The sequence below is a fragment of the Lolium perenne genome, chromosome 1 (genome assembly GCF_019359855.2).
Source record: "Lolium perenne isolate Kyuss_39 chromosome 1, Kyuss_2.0, whole genome shotgun sequence".
Classification (NCBI taxonomy): domain Eukaryota; kingdom Viridiplantae; phylum Streptophyta; class Magnoliopsida; order Poales; family Poaceae; genus Lolium; species Lolium perenne.
The window spans coordinates 77,884,195-77,907,342 of record NC_067244.2 but is presented as its reverse complement, the minus strand read 5'-3'; the positions used below and the strand labels follow the sequence as shown (position 1 = coordinate 77,907,342).

The 23,148-nt window shown below is 43.9% G+C and overlaps 1 protein-coding gene and 1 long non-coding RNA gene across 2 annotated transcripts; one reads left to right on the top strand and one right to left on the bottom strand.

The window, feature by feature from the left end:
• The first annotated feature begins 13,253 nt into the window (after positions 1–13,253).
• Positions 13,254–15,899, top strand: LOC127293996 (endo-1,4-beta-xylanase 1). The gene is made up of 2 exons (XM_051323733.2): positions 13,254–13,896; positions 14,537–15,899. Exons 1-2 carry the CDS (start codon positions 13,327–13,329, stop codon positions 15,671–15,673), a joined length of 1,707 nt encoding a protein of 568 aa, XP_051179693.1. The 5' UTR covers positions 13,254–13,326; the 3' UTR covers positions 15,674–15,899.
• A 3,628-nt stretch (positions 15,900–19,527) lies between these two features.
• LOC127293988 (uncharacterized) lies at positions 19,528–21,598 on the bottom strand. Its single transcript, XR_007846306.2, has 2 exons — positions 21,057–21,598; positions 19,528–20,113 (listed from the first exon to the last, which is right to left on the bottom strand). It is a non-coding gene; the product is annotated as an uncharacterized lncRNA (long non-coding RNA).
• Positions 21,599–23,148: the final 1,550 nt, after the last annotated feature.

Below are 23,148 nucleotides of genomic sequence, written 5' to 3'. Positions count from 1 at the left end.
TTTTTCCGCCTTAGCATACGGCAGTCTACCCTCGGGATTGTTGATTTGCTCCCAAACCTTGGCAATAAACATCTCCGCAGCTATCATTTAATTCTCAGTTCTATAACATCTCCGCAACTATCATTTAATTGTCAGTTCTTATCTCGGAGAGGAAATTGCAGCAGCTTTCACCATGTTCTACTCTACTTGTCGCACAAACGACCACTTAGGGAGACTTTCATTTTTGCATTTTCCACTAGGTGGTCTGTTTTGAATTTTACCCAATTAAGTTATCAAATCAACTAATTAGCCATGTTGATAACAAATCGATACTAGCTAGGGCCTCACAACGTGAATGCTCTAATTAATGTCCACAAACACAAAAACTTAAATAATTTATGAAAAGTTGTTCTCCAAAAATTTGGATGCACTCTAGAATATGAATAATATACTAGTACATTATATATGTATCATTAAAATTTTACGTTAAAAGGTATTTTTGCTTATATTTGAAAACAAATATCATAGCCCATATATTTATATACCCCCTTCATTTTGAAAAGAATGTCGAAGAATTTTCTAGATCATGAAAATTCATATGACAAGAAGCTCATAAGTTACCTGTTTAATATTTGAGATGGACAATTAATGTTCAAAACAGGTTTACTATACTCCAAACGGAATAGATAGAAAAATATTCTTGAATTCTAGATAGACAATTATTTTCCTAAGATTTCTTTAGTTTGTCACGAGTATTTGGTTTGTAAAACTATATGTACTAATTTCTGAAGTAACCATTGATACTTCATTTAAAATCGAGTACTTTTGGTGACTAGTTATTTGTGTGTTTATTTGAAGATTCTACTATTTCTTACATCCATGGAAGCGATGTTATGCTAAGCTCACCTGTCAGCTGGCAACCAGACTAATAGTTGATTATATACGAGCATTGGTCGGGTACGTCCAGCCAGGAGAGGGATCGGGAGGTGGCAGCCGGCACAAAACCAATCTAGGAATTTAGGGTTTCATCCTCCTCGACAACATCGCTGGTCTGCTGCGTCTTCAGCGGTCTTGGGGTTTTGGAGGTATAACAGACCATGCATGCCCTCGCTCGTGGGGATTTTTCGCTCTTTTTAGGCTGTTTTTCCGTATTTTTTAGGGATGTTCAGGCGGCGTCTACATCTTGAAGTCAGAATAAGGTATTTTTCGTCCTATCCTCGCTCTAGTGGTACGTAGCACTGGGGAAAAGTGCATGAAGTCATGTGTCCAACACTGGACCCGGTTAGTTTTGGTGTTCTTTGGTGTGGTTTCATGTCAGAGTCTTTTGATCTACGGATCATTGGTGGTGGTTGTTGCTCTGATGTGTTGGTTCTTCGAGGCCTTAGCACGATAACTTTTTATTTATCTACTACAACAAGCTCTACTACGACAAGCTTTTTCTGACTCCAGTGATGGAGGGGCGAGGACCGTGGCACACCTTTGACTTGTGCTAGTGTAAGTAGTCGTCGCTAAGTGGTTCAGTGTCTTTTTATAAATTTTTTACTTAAACCATTTATAGTACTGTTGATGATTCTTAATAGATCGTTAAAAATTTCGCAAAAATTTAGTCATTAGATGATCAAATGGTATATACTGCAATCGATTAAACGTGATGGGAAGTGCAAGGAAAAAAACCCATCTAAGTGGTGGTTCGTGGCATTGTGCACCAGATGGAGTGGAACACGTTGTGGAAGCTGCACCCTCAACCAGCTAAATATTCCGACCTACACTGTGCAACTAACTTCTCTTCTTCCGGGGCATCTTTTTACGAAAGTTTCACCGATATAACATAATCACCAACAATAGTAAAAAGAGTTAAAGTAATAAAAAATACAAGTAGGTTATTGGATCACCTCACGACAACTATAAACATTAGCGCGAGACGAATGCATTCCGCCGTCTGCAAAGGTATTTTAGCTAATGATGACACCTTAGCTAAAGTATGGACTAATGCATACACAAGTTTTAGTCCACCGACATTTTCGAAAGGTGATAGGAGCCCCCCTCCGCAATTCGTGAAACAAGAGAAGTGATAGTGTTTCGCTCTGGTTTCTCTCTTTAATACTTGGGTCTTATAGGAAACATCACACTATTAAGAGAGACGGTTTCGATGAGCTTGATGGGGTTGTCGTCAACACCACATATACATCCTACCACCTCATATTTCCATCACACATAGTGGGAGAGCTTAGTCCTTTGAGAAAATTGCATTTTGAAGGAGTTCTGCGAAAGCGACATGCAAACCGGAGCACCGGGCTCACCGCCGAAAATCTATATGAGTGTTGTATTGGCGCCGGTCCGGTGGACGACCGAAGATCCAGCGCAAGGTCCAGCTGGGGGCCAGCGTGGACTCTGGCTTTCGGTCGGCCACTGGACTGACTGGGGCTCGGCTCGCTGAACCAAACCGGCGTGGGCTTTGGCCTGCCGAACTGTGTTGGCCCAGCCTCATCCGTTGGTGGCCATTCGGGTTCCCGACTAGTGCGCCAGGCTGCTCGGTGGGTGGCTCGGCTCCGCCTACTTACCGCCAAACTTTGGTCACAAAACTTTCCCTTACACATCTAGTTTTTTATTTGGACTATAAACACCCCTTCTTCGTCCTTGCGGAGGTTAAATCAACAATTAATTTATATCTTGAGCGCTCTCTCTCTCTCTCACCATTGTTGAAACACCATTTCTTGAGGATGTTCCATTCCACCTAACCAAAGTCAAATCCCTTTGGTGGAAAGAAGGTGGAGATCCTGATGTACGATCCCACCGATCCAAACATCATTTTCCCTTAAGTTAATCGAGCAAGCTTGTTACCCTTGGGATTGCGGGAAACTCTATGCGGCTAGGGGGATCACCCGGAAGCATCCAGGTTGTGGATTTTCTCCAAGAAGAAGTTTTGTGAGGGTATTGGAGACTATCTTAAAGTTTACAATGAGTGAGCGAGCTATTCCTTCATGGGATAAGCTCTGGAGAAGAATGTGAGCCTTCATGGCGTTGGGAACTCCTTCGTGGGATCCCACACCACTCCAACGTGATGTACCTTCCTCCCAACTAAGGGAACACTGGAATACATCTTCATCTCTGCGTGCTTCGATTATTCCTAACTGATCTCTTTACTTCTGTTATTTACCTCTGTGATAGACTCCATGCTTGAAGTACCTTGTATCATCATCTAGGTTGCCTCACCTAGTTTTCATTCGGCACACTTACATATCTGCAAAACCTAAAATTGCAAAAGAATTTAAGGAAAATTTGTAGAACCTATTCACACCCCCTCTTGGTTACCATCTCTACCATTTTCAATTGGTATCAGAGCAAGTGCTATTTTAAGGGATTTGTCGCCTTAAGAGCGAGATGGTTTTTACCGATGATGAGGATTAGGAGAGAATATATTCGGTCAAAGAGTTAAAGGAAATGATCGCCCGTGAATCCGTTGACAAGGTTAAGGTCGATTCCGATCTCGATGACCGAATTAGCAAACTAGAGAAATGTTTAAAGGATCTTGGAAGTAAGGCTCACTGGTTGATCCCTCGGCTAACTCCTTGTGAAACCGTTGGCACCGGGTTAAGAAGGCTATGTGGATCCCGCTCAAATGAGTGGTACCTGAAAAGCATGTGGAGCCTTATTGTCAATTCCCTTATACATATCATTAGTCTAATCCCCTAATGCCTCATATAAACCACTCATCAGGGCCTGCTGCCCATTATGATGGAACTCGCTCTTCTTATTGGAAAACCTCTATGGAGTCTCATCTTTGCAGTTGTAGCGATGAGCTTTGGGACATGGTGGTTTGTGGATTCAAGCCCATTGATACATCTCAAACGTATCTATAATTTTTGATGCTCCATACTTGTTTTACACCAATTTGTATATGTTTTGCTCATACTTCGTTGCACTTTTATACATTTTCCGGCACTAACCTATTAACAAGATGCCACAGTGTCACTTCCATGTTTTTTGCTGTTTTGTATTTCAGAAAAGTTGTACAGAAAATATTCTCGGAATTGGATGAAACAAAAGCCGAAGTCAATATTTTACCGTAACGAAGACGAAGTCCAGGGGGGGGGGGGTCGAAGAAAGGCAGCAGGGCAGCCAGACTAGCCCTAGCCGCGGCCTGGCCCTGGCCCATGCCTAGGGGTGGTGTGGGCCCCCTGGCCACCACCGACATCGCCCCTCTGCCTATTTATTCACGATCTCGGGAAAACCCTGAATACCCGAGCTTCCATCCACGAAAAGTTCCGTCGCGGCCGCCATTGCAGACCCTAGCTCGGGAGGGTTCTCAAGCTCTTTCCAGCACCCTGCCGGAGGGGGAAATCATCGCCTGAGGCATCTACACCGACATGCCCGTCTCCGAAGTGATGCGTGAGTAGTTCATCCCTGGACTATGGGTCCATAGTAGTAGCTAGATGGTTGTCTTCTCCAATTTGTGCCTCATGTTTAGATCTTGTGAGATGCCATACATGATCAAGATCATCCTTATGTAATGCTACTGGGATCTGATAAATATTGAATACTATGTTGAGATCGATTATATATTCTTGTCATATGTCATTTGTGATCTTGCATGCTCTCTGTTGCTAGTAGATACTCTGGCCAAGTAGATGCTTGTGACTCCAAGAGGGAGTATTTATGCTCGATAGTAGGTTCATGCCTCTAGTTTTCTAGAAGAGTGACAATAACTTCTAAGATTGTAGATGTGCTATTGCTACTAGGAAGAAAACAACAATGTTTTATCCAAGGGTAATTCTATTATTTAATTTACACACATTACTTAATGCGATAATCTGTTGCTTGCAACTTAATACTAGAAGGGATTTAGACGATAACCGGAAGGTGGATTATTAGTCATAGACGCAGTTGGATTACGGTCCATGTATTATGTTGTAATGCCCAAACGAATCTCATAGTAATCATCTTGTCATGTATGGTCGGTATTCTGTCAATGGCCCAGCTGTAATTTGTTCACCCAACAAGTTATTTATCTTTATGGAGAGACAACTCTAGTGAACTGTGGACCCCGGTCCTTTCCTTTACACTGATAAATTCAACCATTGTAATCCTGCTCTGTTTACTTACTGTAAGCTCTGTTCTCTTTATTTACTGCAAACATCTCTTTCCACTTGATACATTCAATCTTTTGTGTTCAGCGAAACCGGTGAGATTGACAACCTCACTATAAGTCGGAGCAAAGTATTTTGGTTGTGTTGTGTGCAGGTTTCACGTTGTTGCTGACGCTGGTAGTGCACCCTGCCAATAGTCATCTAGCAACACCTTCATAAGTCACGTCTTTCTTCTATTGGTCGATTAAACCTTGGTTTCTTACTGAGGGAAAACTTGCTGCTGTGCTCATCATACATTCCTCTTGGGGTTCCCCAACGGTGTGCAACCTGCGCTCATCAAGCTGATTTTCTAGCGCCGTTGCCGGAGAGTAATCAAGACACTCCATCAAGCCCGTCAACCACCTTCACCCATCAATCCAAACGAATTAAATCCACGCGAGTAGCATGATCAACAACTCAACGCCACCGTCTGTGAAAAGATTTGAAGTGCGGTTCACCGTGCTCTTCATGATCAAGTTAGTGACCTTTATTCCGCCAAGGAGCTTTGGAATATAATTGTCATGTTTCAAGAAGGAACATCCCTCATTCAAAATTCCAAGTATGAGGTGGCCAAGTCAGAGATGAATTTGTTCATGATCAAGGATGGTGAAAGCCTTTCCAATGCCTACGCAAGGCTTGATGCTCTCCAAGTGATGATCAAGGGACATGGTTGCGACAAGTTCAATGATGGCTTTGATCATTTGATGTCAATGATTATACAATAAGGTCCAAGATTGTATCAATAATTGCATCCGATGATAAGCAATTGACCCTCAACTTGTAGCTTCTTGATGCTCAAAACAAGTTCCTCCAAACAATCTTGTCTCATACTTCATTGCCATGGAAAATATGTCCAAGGATGGAAAGAGGGTCAAAGTGTTGAACCGTGTTATGGATTGCACCCATAGTGTTGCTCTCAATGCCAAGGTTCTGAAATCCAAGCAAGAACATTAAGAGATTGAAGAACAAGATGAGATGACCTCAACTAGTGATATTCATGTGGATCTTGCCTTCTTCGCAAAGAAGTGGAATAAAAACTTTGGGAAGAAGGGTTTGAGTTACCCTTACAACAAGAATATGACTTGTTACATTTGTGATGAAGCAGACCACTTCGCCATCAAGTGTTCTTATGAGAAGAGAGAAGACAATCCAAAGTATGAGAGGAGTGCCAAGCCAAGGTTGAAGCTAAACCCCATCAATGAAAGATACAAGAAGAACACGGGAAGAGAAGGCAAAGTTCTTGTTGGTGCCGAATACACTTCTGATGAAGATAGTTAGGATGAGGAGAAGGTTTTAGGTGTGGCCGGTTTGGCTCTTGCCTAACCCGGGTCACTCTTCACCTACGAATACACCAAGGACTACTCCGAGAACTCCGACACTCCCAAGAAGTCCATCACTTGTCTCATGGAAAGAGGATCTAAGGATGACGGCCTTGACCTCTCCTCCATCCCCAAGAACTCCGATATTTTCTTCATGGCAAGAGGTGCCAATGTGTTGTCGCCTCCTTCTCTGTCTAACAGCTTGTTTAAAGCAAAGTGTTCTCTTCGTGGTGATGCTCTTTCTAAGTTTGATTTCTTAATGGATACCGCTGCTTCACGCGACGAGTCTATTGAGGACTTGACATCTCATATTGAAAATGAGGAACATAGATTGTCCTCCTTAAGCAGCGAGACTAGAGCTTTGGGGTGGAAACCATTGATCTGTGTTATATATCTGGCAACAACCGTGCTTCAACGCAGTTACGTTGTTGTAAGACATTGCATTGAAATTTCTTAGTCCTTCTCTTGGAGGTGGAAACTCAAGATCTGATCTTTGATTCAATACAACGGTATCACATATGTATCTTTACTCTTCCTCAAAGTCGTCATTGATTGTTGTGTGTCTTGGATCTTTCTTTTCTTAAGTAAATTGGCTATATGCATCCTCGATCTCTCGAGTTAGGCTATAGTGGGTTGTTGCATATAAGAGGTTTGTTTGATACCTTCTTGAAATTAATATGTAACTGGAAAAAAATTAATTGTTGTGTGTTACTGACATCAGGGAGCGACCATCTTCACAATAGCTTGCCGTATCAAGGAAAAGAGCGAGATCTATATAAACCAGTACTAACAAATTCTTGCCGTGCCTCTCAAAAGTAAAATAAAGAATCCCATGTTCAAAGCGGGCCCTTAGTTCCTCCCTCTTCTTCGGCAAGCCTGCTATCGTTTTTCAGCCAAGTTTGGGTCTGCACTGCACTGTGAGCTCTTCCCTCGGTGGTGCTTAGGCTCGTGCATGATGTGCGGTCTACTCGAATTCAGTGTCGGACTCAAGTTGACGCTCACCGATAAGATGAAGATCTCTCCATAATCCACATAAGTCGCGGAATACACCTCTGCAACTTGCAGTCGTCCAATTGCAAACGTGCGTGGTGCGTTTCTTTCACGCGGAGGAAACGAAGCCGCAAGCCAAGAGCGTAAAGCTAGAAAAAACGGCTGGGGCAACAAGAGCCCTGGACTCTTTTGACTCCGAAGCATCATTTTATTCCTGCTATGTAACCGCTCATTCACGTAGGAGTAATGCTGTATACTCCAGAGAGGCTGCGTGCAGACCGAGAGCGATCGTAGCGAAGCAACTCATTGTATGCATGGATCGAAATGCTAGCTGGCTTGTATTTAAGGCATTCGAGCATATCCAGACATACCCATGCCAGATCCAAAGCAAGAAAAAGAAAACCATACTAGTAATTCCATAGTTTTGTCTAGGTCAATTTTTTTAGAATTTGACCAACTTTATAGAGAAAAAATATATTTATTTTATTTAAGTTAGTAGTATCACTTTTTTTTAAATCATACCATATATTAAAAGAGTCAGCAAGCCGTCTCATTAAAACCCTTCCAGTCCCCTTCGGTACCCTGGTAAGAAAAAGAGTGCGTCTAGAACTTGCTGCTCTGAGTTCAAATTACAGTTACATCATTTATCATCGTCGGAACTAAAAAACTAGGGAGCTCATCGTCCCAAATACAATCTAAACGATTATCAAAACAGAACCTAGCTATCTCATGAGCCGCCTCATTAGCCTCCCTTTTGCAGTGTTCAAAGCTAATATTAATATATCCTGCCGCCAGGAGTCTAGAATCATCAAAAATGGCTGCCGAGGACGTGGCTGAGAAGCCCCCATCATTCATAGTATCAATAACCTGGGAATTGTCCGACTGGATGATGTATTGATTCCCGCCCAAGAATTGTGCTGCACTTAGACCTTCTCTTAACGCATAAGCTTCGGCCATAAAAGGATTAGCCACGAACAGTAATTCTTTGCAATTTGCATAAATAAATTTACCTGTGTAGTCCCTTACCACTGTTCCAATACTCCCTCGACCTTGATCATCATCATAGGCTGCATCGACATTTATTTTCAAAACTCCTTCTAGTGGTCTAGTCCAGTATTCCTTCTTATTTATGATTGTATGCTTTTTTGCTTTTCAAAAATTTGTGGCTAACACACCAATTGGCATTGCACTTCGATGGATAATTTGAAGTGCTTCTCCATGAGTAAATTGTCTTCTTTCCCACCATAAATACCATGCTCCTGTCAAGATTAACTCCGGTAGACCAATATTGTTTAGAGAAGAGCATAAACCAAGATTTAAGATCATATGTTGAATAACCATTGAGCCAGATCGATCAATTAAGGAGCTAGTTATAATATCCGAAATGCCCAACCTTTTCCATACTTGCTATGCCCGCTGACAAGAAAAAAATCATGTGAAGGATGTCTTCACAGTGGGTTTTGCAAATTGGGCACTCACTGCTCGTCCCTATATGCCGATTTGCCAGGACTCCATAATAAGGTATCAAACCATGCAGCAATCTCCACCCGAAAATTTTAATCTTTGAAGGGAGTTGGAGACGCCACAATTTCTTCCAAACATCATCTCCTCTAGACCCCCAATATCCATTACATTCGGATTGTGCCTTCCGAATTGGTATTCCCATTCCGCATGGTATGCGGACCTTACTGTAAACAGCCCAGACTTTGTCCAATGCCACGCAACAAAATCGTCCATCCCAGCCGGGGACAACGGGATTTCAAGGATTCGTGTCACATCGACTGTCCAAATTTTTTGACGAAGTAATTCCTCATCCCATGTTCGAGTGATAGGGTTTATCAAATCAGCCACCGTTTGAAGCAAAATATTACCTCTCGGAGTATACACCTTTCGTGTTGGGCTCGTTGGTATCCATATATCTTCCCAAATATTAATTTGGTCTCCTTCTCCAATTCTCCAAATACGACCGCGTCTCAAAGTTTGAATGCCATAAAAAATGCTCTGCCATGTGTATGAACTTCCACTCTTGAGCTTTGCATTCAGAAGTTCACCATCTGGATAATATTTTGAGCGGAGAACTATTGGACACAAAGAATCTGGGTCTTGCATCAATCTCCAACATTGTTTTGCTAGCATCGCTGTATTAAAAGTATGCAAATCTCAAGCCCATTCCCCCTTTCTCCATCGGAATACAGAGTTTCCACCACGCCAACCAATGCATCTTCTTATGGTCACCGTCGTCACCCCACCAAAATTGCGAAATAGCATCAGTGATTCCTTTACAAATGTTTTTTTGGGATATTGAATACTGTCATCGCAAAAACTGGTATGGCTTGGGCAATAGCCTTAATCAGAGTCTCCTTTCCACCCATAGAGACTATCTTTTCTTCCCATCCACTGATATGCTGATCCGCCCTAAACTGTATTCTCTTACAAAATAACTGACTTAACTTTTTAAGATATGAATGTACGCATGTACACATTATAATGGGCCCAGATTTATCCATATGTAGACAAAACCGAGTTCCTATTTTAGATTAAAGTTACGGTACTCTAATTATATACGAAGCTAAGTATGGGAAATGCACTTTGGCTCATAGGAGCATATGCTCCTATTATGTGAATGCACATTTCAAAGTGTTACAAAATTCTAAACTAAATTTTTACATGTACATCTAGACATTTTATGTTGGTACAAAAGTTTTTAAAAAAAACTAAAAACAATTGTGGCTCCTGTAAAAAAGACAAGTTTTGATGCTATAACACGACTACGTACAGGATATTTTTTTGTCTTTTTTGTACACGCCACATAAAATATTGTTTCTCCACGAAAATTTGAGCACTAACATAGAATGTCACGATGTACACCAAAAAATTTATATCAGAATTTTTTAACATTTTTAAAATTGTTTTTTATTATTTTATATAATGAGAGCATTTGCTCCTATGAGCCAAATTGCCACCTCCGCTAAGTATGTGTTGTGTAACATATATGTTTTATTACATAGGTTAAATTGATGATCTAGGGATATGCATAATAGTTATACACCGGGAGGGAGGGAGTAGTAGTAGTTTCATAATATAACAATTTTAATATCATAAATGTTGTTAGTACTCTATTTTCTGAAATTATTTAAAATTTAAAATATTTAATTTAGGACAAAAAATGTACACTTAGTAGTATTTGTGAACAAATTGATAGCCAAGTATAGGCTGATGAGCGTAGCCATGTACTCCATCTGTTTTTATTAAAACAAGTGTTCCATTTTTTTATAAATTTACTAGCTACATGCGAATCTTGAAAAATCGTGATACCTGAGCGGAATGAGTACTAGCTAGTTTGTACACCGAAAAGTTTACAGGTTAAGACGTTCAGTACGTCAGTATGGTGACGTTGACTCCTTGTCACTCTGCTGGGTGTCGCAGAGCGATATTCCTTCCGTTCATGTGTAGAGCCTCCCAAAATGGATAGAGCAGTCGGTAAGCACACGTACGCATGCGCTTCTCGATGTGTAGGGCGTGCTGCTTGCTTGCGCCGTCATGTGAATTGAACCGCGCGTGCGTGCGTGCATGCGCCTGGCCGTTGCTTAACGTGATCATCACGCCGGATCGACCGATCGAGGCGGCAGGGGACGATCGCCGCGTCCATAAACGCCGCACGCTGCTGACCACTGGATGTGGAATGATCTATCATCTCAGATGCTTCTCTTCTCGCCGTTCTTCGTATCGTCAAGTTAGGAATTGCGATACTCTCTACGCCTAATTAAACGAATTAGCTACATAACCCTAGCTTAGCTCACCGCCAACATGCAAGCTAGTGGTCGAGGCGGCTGCAGCCTGCAGGTCGGCACGCCCCGCCGTGAATAAACCCATCACCATCAGGATATGGCAATAGGTACCCACTACCTAGGTACCTGGTGGGTAAAACCCCATTAAAATTATGTATGCATAAAAAATACCTATATATATGTAAATGAGAAAATAGCATACTTATCGGTGGATATTGGTATAGAACTGTAAAATCTACACCGTGTCACCGTGTGCTCATTTACCCATCACAAATTTGACAAATAGGGTCTCCGAAATATTCTAACATACTTCATTTCCCGTAATCACACATTTACGTATCTAGACTGAACCTCACACTACAAGTTCCATAATCTCTGATAGGTTAATTAGGATTAGGCACTTAGTTAGGACGCTTCACCTCTGTCGCTTGACTCGCAATTCATATATTTTTTACGTCATCGCACCCTAATGTGTTGTTATTTAGGGCAAATGTTGTTGTTTATGAGGATGTGATGCTATTTATATTATGATGTATCTATTCTACACAATGTGCCGATGCTTATTGAGGATGTTCATAACTATGTGCCGATGCTTAGAATGGGTTGATGTTTATAAATTATGGTTACTTATTGTTGTTTACAACTTTATTTATTTATTTTGATGTGTTATAACTCTCTCTATCCCACTCCCTCCCTTAAGGGTTTATAGTGTTGCCAGGTTTATCTCATGTGGTGATGTTGTTGGACGACTTCCCATAGTGGCCGGACTCCTAATAGCTTGCCTACTCGCTTCCTTTTACTTGTGTCTTCTTTTAGTCCCTCTATTTCATATCACTTAACATATTAGTTTTAGTTAATTTTCTTTTAGTGACTAAGACTGGCAGGGGAGGGACCCTGGGTCTTTTAATTAAGGTTCAACCGGTCTTGGTTTTGAACACGCGCAGGCAGGGCGCCATTGCACAGATGGCACATGATGCAAATTTCGGGCACATGGGCGCTATGCACCGCATAAACCCTAAAATTCGTGATAATTTCAACTATTGAAAACAATTCCGGATTCTCCCGGATACAAAAGATGATTAAGTATTGTACTCGTATAAAAATCTTTGGGCTTAAAATGATTCCCATGGTATTTTGGGCAAAAAAGACAAATTTATGATGAATATAACGCGAGTATTACATGGATATGGGGCTTGTTTGATTTTGTCTTTTAACCCGGATACAATGATAATAATTCCCCAGCGAAATATTTTTATACAAGTACTATTCTTGATCATCTTTGGTTCCCAAAAGGATTCGGATTTTTTAAATCTTTTTTGAATTACTGTATTTTTTATTCCTGGGTGCTTGGCACCCATGAGCATGGATGTATTTTCCAGATGACACGTCCATACACAAAAAAAAATATTCGTAGTATCAAGTGCAAATAGTGAAAGTTTATTTCATGGGGTTTGAGTAATGTTGATTTAACATTGGAGATGTTGATAGTTTCCTATATGCAGGTTTAAACTTTATACAGTTTGGTTTTTACCAGAACCAGTATATAGGATTATAGGGTAATTTAGAACAGAGGGAGTATTATCAAACTTTGTATTTTCGTCATGTGTTTAATGGAAAGAGCCCGATTGAATATGTCTGAATGTTTTGCCTGCAGCCACAAAGCCCAAGGATCATGGTACTACCATGTTCAGTAGGAGATAGGACTGTGCACCGTACCTTCTAGCTGACCGATTGCCAATTGTGTTGCCGGTGAATCCGCCGTCGGCGCCCGCTTCTGACATAGCTGTAGTCACGCGCGACACTCCAGGAACATAACGAGGCATATACAGGCCCTAGCCTTTCTGTTGTGCAATCTTCACTGTTACTCAAGAGCTCGCAGCAGAAGGCGTACGTTGCTTGCAGCTTGTGCCTCGTTCGTTACTCTTCACCATTACTCCTTGGATTGGATTGCGACTAAACTATATCCATCTCGACGTCGACCGCCGCCGCCATATTTGCCCTATAAATACCGCGGCCGCCGTGATCCATCGTATCCCACTCATCCCAACAGACAGAGCTAACCGTGCTTCCTTTGCTCTGACACTCCTCCTGATCGATCGGCTCTCACTCCCACACTCGCGTAAAATGTCTCAGGAGGTGGCCTTCGACGTGAACATGGTCCAGAACAGCACGCTCGACGATGGCAGCGTCGCCGGCTGGGCACCGTTCGGCTCGCGCACCACCACGCTGTCCGTGCACAGCGAGGAGGACGATGCCACGCTCGAGATCACCATGGAAGACCAGCACGAGCACGACACTGTCAACAAACCCAGCGGCCGGTACATCCTCGTGTCAGGGCGCGCCGACGAGAAGGACGGCCTGCGGCAGGCGATCACGGGCGCGCTCAAGCCCCGGGTCACGTACCGCGTCGCCGGGTGGGTCAGCCTCGGCGCGTCGTCGCCGGCCAACGCGGCGGTGCGCGTCAACCTCGCCGTGGACGGCGACGAGGGCCTGGTCGAGTGCGGCGCGGTGAGCGCCGAGGCCGGCCGGTGGACGGAGGTCAAGGGCGCGTTCCGGCTCAGGACGGAGCCAAGCCGCGCGGCGGTGTACGTCCATGGCGCGCCCGCGGGCGTGGACGTAAAGGTCATGGATCTCCGTGTCTTCGCCACGGACCGCAAGGCCCGCTTCAGGCTACTCAAGGACAAGACTGACAAGGTGAGCATGCATATGCACGTATACCAGATTACATCACCACCGTGTTTTCATGTGCTAAAATACTCATAAATAAACTTATTCCATGCATGGGACATCCAGTGCACTCACCCACCCTAGATTTTCTCTCTTTTGCTTTGAGATTTAGTTGTGTAGGAATCTTTTGCATGCATACTCTGACACCTCACACTCTCTCTTCCATTTATCAGTCCACTATTTTTTATTTCCAATCCTAAATTTAAATGGTTCATATATGTTATAATAATTTTCAAAATAACAATCCGTTTAAACATGTGTGTTATCACGATGGTATCTTTCAAACAAGCCAGAAATTAACAAAAATTTAAAATATGAATTAACAAATGTAATGATTCAAAATGAAATAACTTGTTTCCGAACAAAGTTTCATCGAAGTTTGAAACGCAAGATGAAAGTATAGTGAAACACAAAATTCAGAAAGCTGGAAACACAGTGAAATGAACTTTTTCACAATAAACTTTCGCCAGATGTCATCAAGTTTTTCAAAGTTTTATTAGGTTTCACAAGTCAACTTTTAAATATTGTGTAATCATCGATGGTTAACTTAGAACTAGCAAAAAGATAGAGTAATCATTGATTATAAAACTCTCTTCTATTGATGCAGGCTCGCAAGAGGGACGTGGTTCTCAAGTTCGGCGAGACGGCATCGAAGACACCCGGCGGCGCGTCCGTTAGGGTCGTGCAGATCGACAACACTTTCCCTTTCGGCACATGCATCAACACCTCGGTGATCCAGAACCCGGCCTTCATGGACTTCTTCACCAACCACTTCGACTGGGCCGTGTTCGAGAACGAGCTCAAGTGGTACCACACGGAGAACCAGCAAGGGCAGCTCAACTACGCCGACGCCGACTCCCTCCTCGACTTCTGCGACCGCCACGGCGTGCGCGTGCGCGGCCACTGCATCTTCTGGTCCGTCGAGGGCGACGTGCAGCAGTGGGTCAAGAACCTCCAGGGCCGCGACCAGCTCATGGCCGCCGTCCAGTCCCGCCTCCACGGCCTCGTCTCCCGCTACGCCGGTAAGTTCCCGCACTACGACGTCAACAACGAGATGCTGCACGGCCACTTCTTCCGGGACCGCCTCGGCGACGACGTCCCCGCGCTCATGTTCACCGAGGCCGCCAAGATCGACCCCGCCGCCGCCCTCTTCGTCAATGACTACAACGTCGAGTGCGCCAACGACCCCAACGCCACCCCCGAGAAGTACATCGAGCTCATCAAGTCCCTGCAGCGCGGCGGCGCGGATGTGCGCGGCATAGGGCTGCAGGGCCACGTCAGCAACCCGGTGGGGCAGGTCATCTGCGACGCGCTCGACAAGCTCGCCACCACCGGCATACCCATCTGGTTCACGGAGCTGGACGTGCCCGAGCAGGACGTGAGTCTGCGAGCCCAGGACCTGGAGGTGGTGCTCCGGGAGGCCTACGCGCACCCCGCGGTGCAGGGCGTCGTGTTCTGGGGCTTCTTGCAGGGAACCATGTGGCGCCAGAACGCCTGGCTCGTCAACGCCGACGGCACCGTCAACGAAGCGGGCCAGATGTTTGTCAACCTCCAGAAGGAGTGGAAGACGGACGCGCGCGGGAACCTTGACGGCGATGGGAATTTCAAGTTCAGGGGCTTCCACGGCACATACTTCGTCGAGGTTAAGACCGCGACAGGGAAACAAATCCTCAAAACCTTCACCGTGGACAAAGGTGACAACAACAACTCCACGCCTCTCGTGCTAAATCTGGCCGATGCCTGACGGTGAATCTACTTAATTACCCTATTTTTATAGTTCCAAAATAAAGGTACATGTATACCGTCATATATTGATTGATTCAAGGGGTGATACGAGATTATGGAATTATACTAGACATAAGGTATAGTTTCACATTGGTATGGTAACTAAGGTATTGTAAGAGAAATGTATGGTATTGTACTGGCTAAAGCAAAAGTGCTACGAGTCTATATATATTCTACTACTATAATACCCATGGTGTCTCTGTTGTACACTTTGTGGTCACTTCCACTCTCTTTTTCTGAATACTAATTAAAGTTCACTATGGTATTTCACAAATACATACGAGCTATGTGAGACAAAATTCATGAATTTTAATGGTTTATACTTCATACTAAGCCTTGTTGAAGAGGCTAGCGAATTTGCTCACAGCTACTAAGTAATTCCTACCATTTACCTCTGGAAAGTATGCCTAAGTAATTGTGCTATTTTCCTTGTTTGAGATTTACAGAAATATTTCCACCAATGGTATTTAACGAGGCAATTCATGCAACACGGTTTTACTATACATTTATTCTTTCACCATTTTATTCATACTATGAGTAGCAATCCAAGAAAATTCTTAGGATTCACTGGGTTTAGCCATGATGGCAAGTCAAGGCAGGGCTCGAGATTCTATTTTGATCGTTATGGATTGGTACCAAGATCAAGTTGTAGGCATCCATCCTTTTCTAAGATAGGCATTTGTGGAATCCTACTCGTGTAAACCTCGTGGGCCTAATAATGTATAAACAAGGGCAAGGACGACGGAGCTGTACATCTGTTATTCTCTGGTAATAATTCTCAGCCGTAGCCGCATACCTTCTGATGAATAATAATTTCATGTTTGTACTTTTTTTCCAGCAGATTTCCCGGTGCAAATCTTTGAATCCAACTGCACTTGCCCAATGATAATAACTAATAACTCTACACCGGTGCATAACTTTTTGACTGTATTTTTCCAGCAGTGCTCAGCATGCTTGTACGGTAATTTTTTGACGCAACCCGGCGCGCAATTCTCCATTAATTTTTGGTTTGTATTTACTTTCCTAGTAATTTTTCTGGTGCAAAGTTTAACTTCAATGGGGGCGGCGTGTCGTCACATCAACCTTCCTGGCTAGAAATAACAGTTAAAGAATTGTTATTCCAAATGTTGCCGTCTCCATAGCATTGTGGGTCGTATGCATCTTCTTGGTGCATAGGCCGAGACAAATAAAACCTCCCTTTGAAAGAAAAAAAATGGCATGCTCATCATCACTCATCAGGTGAAAAAAAGCACCAACTGCTAAACAAACGTAAGACTAGTCACAATGCATAGTATCATATAGAAGTATCATGCGTATGATACTACTAGATGTTACTATCTTCACAATGCATGGTATCATATACTAGTATCATAGTCTTCATATATTAGTTGTTTTGTAGAATCTCAATGCAAATATATGTAGTACAAGATTTACTTGACATTAATTTTTTTTGTAGTATGTGCTATGATACAGTATCTACCTATGATACTAGTATCCTCTCTCTTATCCTTAATTGCACTGTCACATCAGCATTTTGCATGCATGGAATGCATGATACTACCTATGATACTCCCATTGTGGCTAGTCTAACCCCTAGCACACTGTTACAAAACACATAGACAGACAGGACAACTTTTACGGTACCTTTTACTTCTCTAAAATAGGGAGAGGTATGAATTAAGTTAGCGGCTGAGATCAGGCGAGAGAGATTAGGCCTAGTAGGCCCAAATAAATGTAGGCCAATAGTTACTGAAGCGACGAGCCTAGAAATTCACCACGCCGCCGCCTCACCGCTTGCGCGGTCAGCATCCACACAGCCGATAACGCCGCCGCCACATCCACCTTCCACGCCACCGCCACCTCCAGCAGCGACGCCGCCGCACCCACACCGCGTTCGTGGCCAGCACCCACACAGCCGACACGCGGCCGCCACATCCACCATGCACGTCGCCGCCACCTTCACAGCGCTCGTCACCTCCGTCGACGCCGGCACGCCGCATCCACCTCACAGGTGGCCACCACCTCGCGCACGTCGACGCTGGACAAGCGCGACGTCGCCTCCTCCATACCGGAGGCCTCGTCTGTGGATACTACGCGACTCCGCCGAATCCCCTCTCTGCTCGTCAAATCTGCGTGCACGGAGCAGCCGCCGACGGCACCCCACACAACGGTATCTTCGATATGAGGTTTAGGTGTGTTACTGAATGCCGTGGATATTCTTATGCATCAAAATGTATCATCTCAATATACATGTAAGTAATGCATCGGACCATGATTTAATGGACATTGTTGAACTCTGCAGCACATGCAGTACTCTGTTGCCATTTTTTCAGTTAGCTGTAGGGAGTATTTGTTCAGGCTAGGATAATAGTTAATCAGGTCTGTTTGTTGCACCTCGATCTGCACATATATGCTGAATATTGTTCAAAGTTCTAGCTCAGCTAAATGTTGATACCATCCTAAGTCCAATGGAAAGAGTGAAAGAACTGAACTCACTAGGTATATGAGCATGAGGTCACAGTCAGATACAATGAGCTTAGATATGCATTGGAGATTCAGGAACCAGACCAATCAATTTAGTTAAACCGTTATCATTGCTCGGTTCATGCAAAGGGTGAGAGAAGCAAACTAAACATGAAAGTATACTTAATATAAAGGGGAAATCATACTATAACTTCATTTTGAAATTGCATGTGTTTGCCTTCTTATGATACGTTTTAGGAGAAACAAGAGATGTTGTTTATCCCTGGATTTTGACACTGAGCACTTGCTTAGGATTGTTTGCCTGTTCTCTCAATGCTTCGTTCTCTCCTTTTTTATGCTTCATTACTTTCTTTTTCGTAAGCAGTTTTAAGTGGTGCAGTTTGTTTATATATTTCTTTGGGAAATTGAGCAATGAACTAGCTCTGTTTGGCTATGTGGCTGACTTGAAAAGAAGCGTTGTTAGATTTGTATGCGATATGTTAGTAACAGCAACATTTGGATAGGAATATGTCAAATAGACAACAACATTGGAATGTGAATATGTCAAATAGACAGCAACATTGGAATGTGAATATATCAAATAGACAACAACATTGGAATGTGAATATGTCAAAGAGACAAATACACATTAAATGTCGAAGCAAATGAGAAGTTGAGAACTACTAGTGGAAATCTTGGCATGCTATATATGAGATTGAACTTTCTTTTTGTGTTTGACATATTCATTTAGCTTTTTCATATGGGATTAAGCTTCATTGCTGGAGCAACCCATTTTTTCCCTCACACCTTCCATGTTGAAGATGCAGAGCTCATGGCATGCAGGAGAGCGCTCCTACTCGCAAAGAAAGTGCAGTTGCAAATGCCCTCCCTGGAAACAGATAGTGTCGGCATTGCGGCTAAGTTAAACAAGGAGGGATAGGATCGATCGCTTCATTGTCCCCTGGCCATGAAAATAAAAGCTCTTCTTGGAAGCTTTGAAGCATTCTGGGTGTGTGTTATTGATCAATTGATTTTTAAGCTGTGCACTAATAAATTTGGTGGTATTGTATACTTTGTTGAGAAGAGAGCCCATTTTTTCCACTGAAATGTGGCTATATACCTGGAATGAAATGAGTATTGGAAGCTTTCACAATTCTTTACTGATATACATACCACTGTCTGGAATGCGACAACGCAACACATTCAGATTCGTGCATTACAGAACAATATTGAGTCACTGTGAGTACTTCATAGTGCCAACAACAACTAGTGAACAGGATGGTGATCTTTTGGATATAGATAAGGTCTCCAAAACATTTCTTTGAACACAGGTTGCAGAACTCAACGAAATTTCGATATAACGGACAAGTTTCATTGTTCATGGAAGCACCTCTCTTCTGTAAAGGATACAACGGACATATGTTTATACAGCTCAATGGAACTTAGCTATAAGGGATTCACAGAGACAAACTTAACGCATAGTGTAGCTTGCTTGTCCTAAACATGTCCATCTAAACGGAGTATACTTAGCATGGTATCTTACCAACATGAATGGCAAATCTGCTTCGCCATAGATTAAGACTAAAAGGGTTCCCCAGCTTTGCAACCTTAAGTCACAACTTGTTTCTAAGCTCTTCATCATCTTCAACTTTGTCTGCTTGCAAGCTCCAAGTCCATCTAGTGAGGACTAAATATGTACTCTTGAGTTCCCTAAAATTCAAGCACTTTGCAAAACAACTATGAAAGACGGATACACAATAACAGCAATCCGGTATCCTGTAGGCTGTACAGACCTGAGCTTCCCAAAGAGTACAGCTTATTTTGGCATTCCTCTGCGTCTAGCAAAGCCTTGCCTCCATCACCTAGGTGAAGCTAGCAAATGCTCCTATTTGAGAACATGGTTGCACTTGCATCATCACCGGGAACAAGTACAATGCTTACAATGAAGAAGGAAAATCTAGTTAGCAGGCATAGTTAAAAGTATTTGAAAAAATAACTGTACAGATCGATGCAAGCAGGTGTAAAAGCAAAACTGAAATGAGCAAGTCTAGAAAACAGAGAATAATCTATTCTATCATGGTAAGGTGATAGTCTGAAAGTACATACTCTACTCATGCCAGTGGTATTAAAGTCGTCATTCAGTCTAAAATCTCACACATACACTTGAAGTATATAACAAAATTCTGGCTTATTTTGTTTTACCATCATGGGTTTAGCATTCACAGTTTCACATTCCTTGCCCCACTCATCAACATACACAAAAGATAAGAGTCAACTATATAGAACACTAGCAGAAGAATTGGTTAGCAGCCACAGCGTCAAACAATAGAGACGGAAAAGTGAAGGACGTTCTCAGAAATTGCAAGGAATTCTCAAGGACTGCACATACTAATCTTCCTTTTGGCCATGAATTCCATTGGCAAACGTTTTAAGAAATTGTGGTCTTGCTGTCACTTCTAAGTATCTGCTCAATAGACCAGGATTATCACGTTGTGGTCACATTTAAAACGAGTCACATGTTATAGTTCAGTATTGTAACTGCACGAGCTAAGTATTCCACACTGATTAACCGTTCCCAATAATCACTTGTATAACATTAAGGAATGTTTTGTACGTTATTATATCAGGAAAACACTGTTCGCTAACCATCTTCTCATCAATAGCCTGATCTAGATGTCCATACTTACAGAAATAACTGATAAAGATATTGTAGGCAGCTACATCAGGCTCACAAATTTGCATACAGGTATCATGCTTCAAACATATGCTTCACATTACATACAAGCAACTCCACTAATCCCCTTATCGGCACAAACATGCATCCTGCCCATCCTCATATTGCAAGAAATAGGAAATAGAGAAAAAATTGGAGGATTTACCTTCACTGCAGACGACGAACTAGGCTGGACTGCTGGAGAGGAGGCTCCAACCGCAGTGATCGTCGCCGGCCGCGGGTCGTGTAGGATGCGACCAGGCGAACCGACAGCGCTAGTCGGGGCAACGGAGCTTCGTTGTGGTCATAGTGACGTTGGGGACGTTGGGATAGTCACCGCTCCCCGTGGCAGCACAGCGACGCCGTGCCCTCATCGCCTCCCTCGCTCGCCCCTCCCTCATGCCGATCGCCAGATAAAGCCCCTCCGCAACACCGGTGGCCAATTCGGTGCCCGAGATCCACGCCGGTTCGGCGGTGGGTAGAAATGCTCTGCGAAGCCGCCCGCCCGCACAAGGAAACGGATCGGAGGGAGGCCGCCGCCGTCGAGACGTATTGGGGAAGGGGGCGACGGAGGGGGTAGGTCTACTTCAAGATTTAATGTTGTCTAGAGGGGGCGAGGAGGCGGCGGCGCCGGAGTTGGGCAATGGACAGAGAGCGGCGGAACCTCCGGCAGGAGCATCGCTGGAGAACGAGGATGGACCTGACAGGGTGCGATCGGCAGATCTTGGGGCTGGAGCTGGACCAGTCTAATGGGCTAGGCCCATCTACGATTTTTTTTCTGAGGTGAGAAAATTCTGAGAGGTATGTAACATACGTCTCCAGTTTTAGACTGGTAAAGCCTATAATTCATTTAAGGTTACCACAAAACAACCCGATCGAGGACCGGGCGTCCTCCTCTTTCTCATTGGCCGTTCCGAATGCAACTGCCATAGAATTGGATAAAACCGACTATGGCGATCACATCAACTCAACCGTCGGATGGAGTTTTTTTTTTTTTTTTGACCCAGAAGCTGCATTATATTTCGTCGGTGGCAATACAATTTACAAAGAGGATCTCTAGGAAATATAAAGCTACAGACAAGCCCTCTTCTTTTACAACCAGGACCCTCAAAGAAAACCCAGAAAAGCAATCAGGTCCCTTGCCACCTTCCTCGCGTCGAAATCTCCAGTTGCGGCCAGCAGCTGCATCGCCGGGGACGAGACCACTTGGGATGCAACCACCGAAGAGCGCCACACTTCCGGAGTTGAAGGGCCTCCACGTTGGCACGCCGGCCAGGAGGTTGTTGATGAGATGACGCCAGCGTAAGATCCGAAGATCAGCTGAGGACGCCAGAGCTCGGAGCGGCCGCCATTCGGCCATAGAAGTCGACGGCAGGACGACCGGAGGTCGTCGACGAAGCGTCGCCGAGGATGTGCTCCACTGAGTAGAAGCAGCCGATCTTCCCCATCGCGCAGATCCAACAGCATCAATCATCCCACCCCTTCTTCCTCCATCTCCATGATGGCAAGAAAAAGGATGTAAAACCACCGATCTCACCAGATCCGCACGACCCATAGATGCGGGCTTATTGAGAGAGGAGCCCCGGCCAGATCCGCCTCCTTTCTTCATCCACCATGGATGCCAGAGCAAGAAACGAATCCGCCCCGTCCCAACGCTGCACGCCGGCGCTAGGAGCAGGCTCAAGAACGGCATAAAGCCAAAGCTCCACAAGGGTAAACACGATCTAGATCTAATCCTAAGCCTACTACTACTATATACAGCCTGCACCACGCATCCACCTCGTCGCCGGCCGGCAGAGCCGCCGGAGAGGAGAGAGGAGTGGGCCAGGACCGCCGAAAGGCGACTCTCAACGGGAGGAGAAAACGAGAGGAGGGTGAGGAGAGGAAGGGAAAAGTGAAACAACCTACTAGGATCTCCCGTCGGATGGAGTTGTTTATTCATATCAAGAATGGATCACCAATCAGCGATACGTTGGCAGTTGAAATCAAGGAACCGGCGCGTACTTCTCCAGAGTGGTACATGAGAAAGAGTGGCGGACGTACCTGGACTCTCAAGAACAGGTCTATGCCACCGAAATAAAAGGAAAAAAAATAACAAGTAGGCACATGCAAAGAACTGATCGACACATGTGAAGAAATGATTGCCATGTAAACATTTTGTACTGCAAAGCTGAGCATTAGCCAAGTGCCTTTTCAGGCAGATGCATAACAAATTATTCTGAAGAACTGAATCGCAAGAGTTGCGTACTAGATAAATA

Excerpts from the sequence above, each read along its gene's own strand:
- LOC127293996 (XM_051323733.2), top strand. The coding sequence starts at position 13,327 with ATGTCTCAGGAGGTGGCCTTCGACGTGAACATGGTCCAGAACAGCACG. Across the intron at positions 13,897-14,536 it reads TCAAGGACAAGACTGACAAG|GCTCGCAAGAGGGACGTGGT; the intron begins GTGAGCATGCAT and ends CTATTGATGCAG.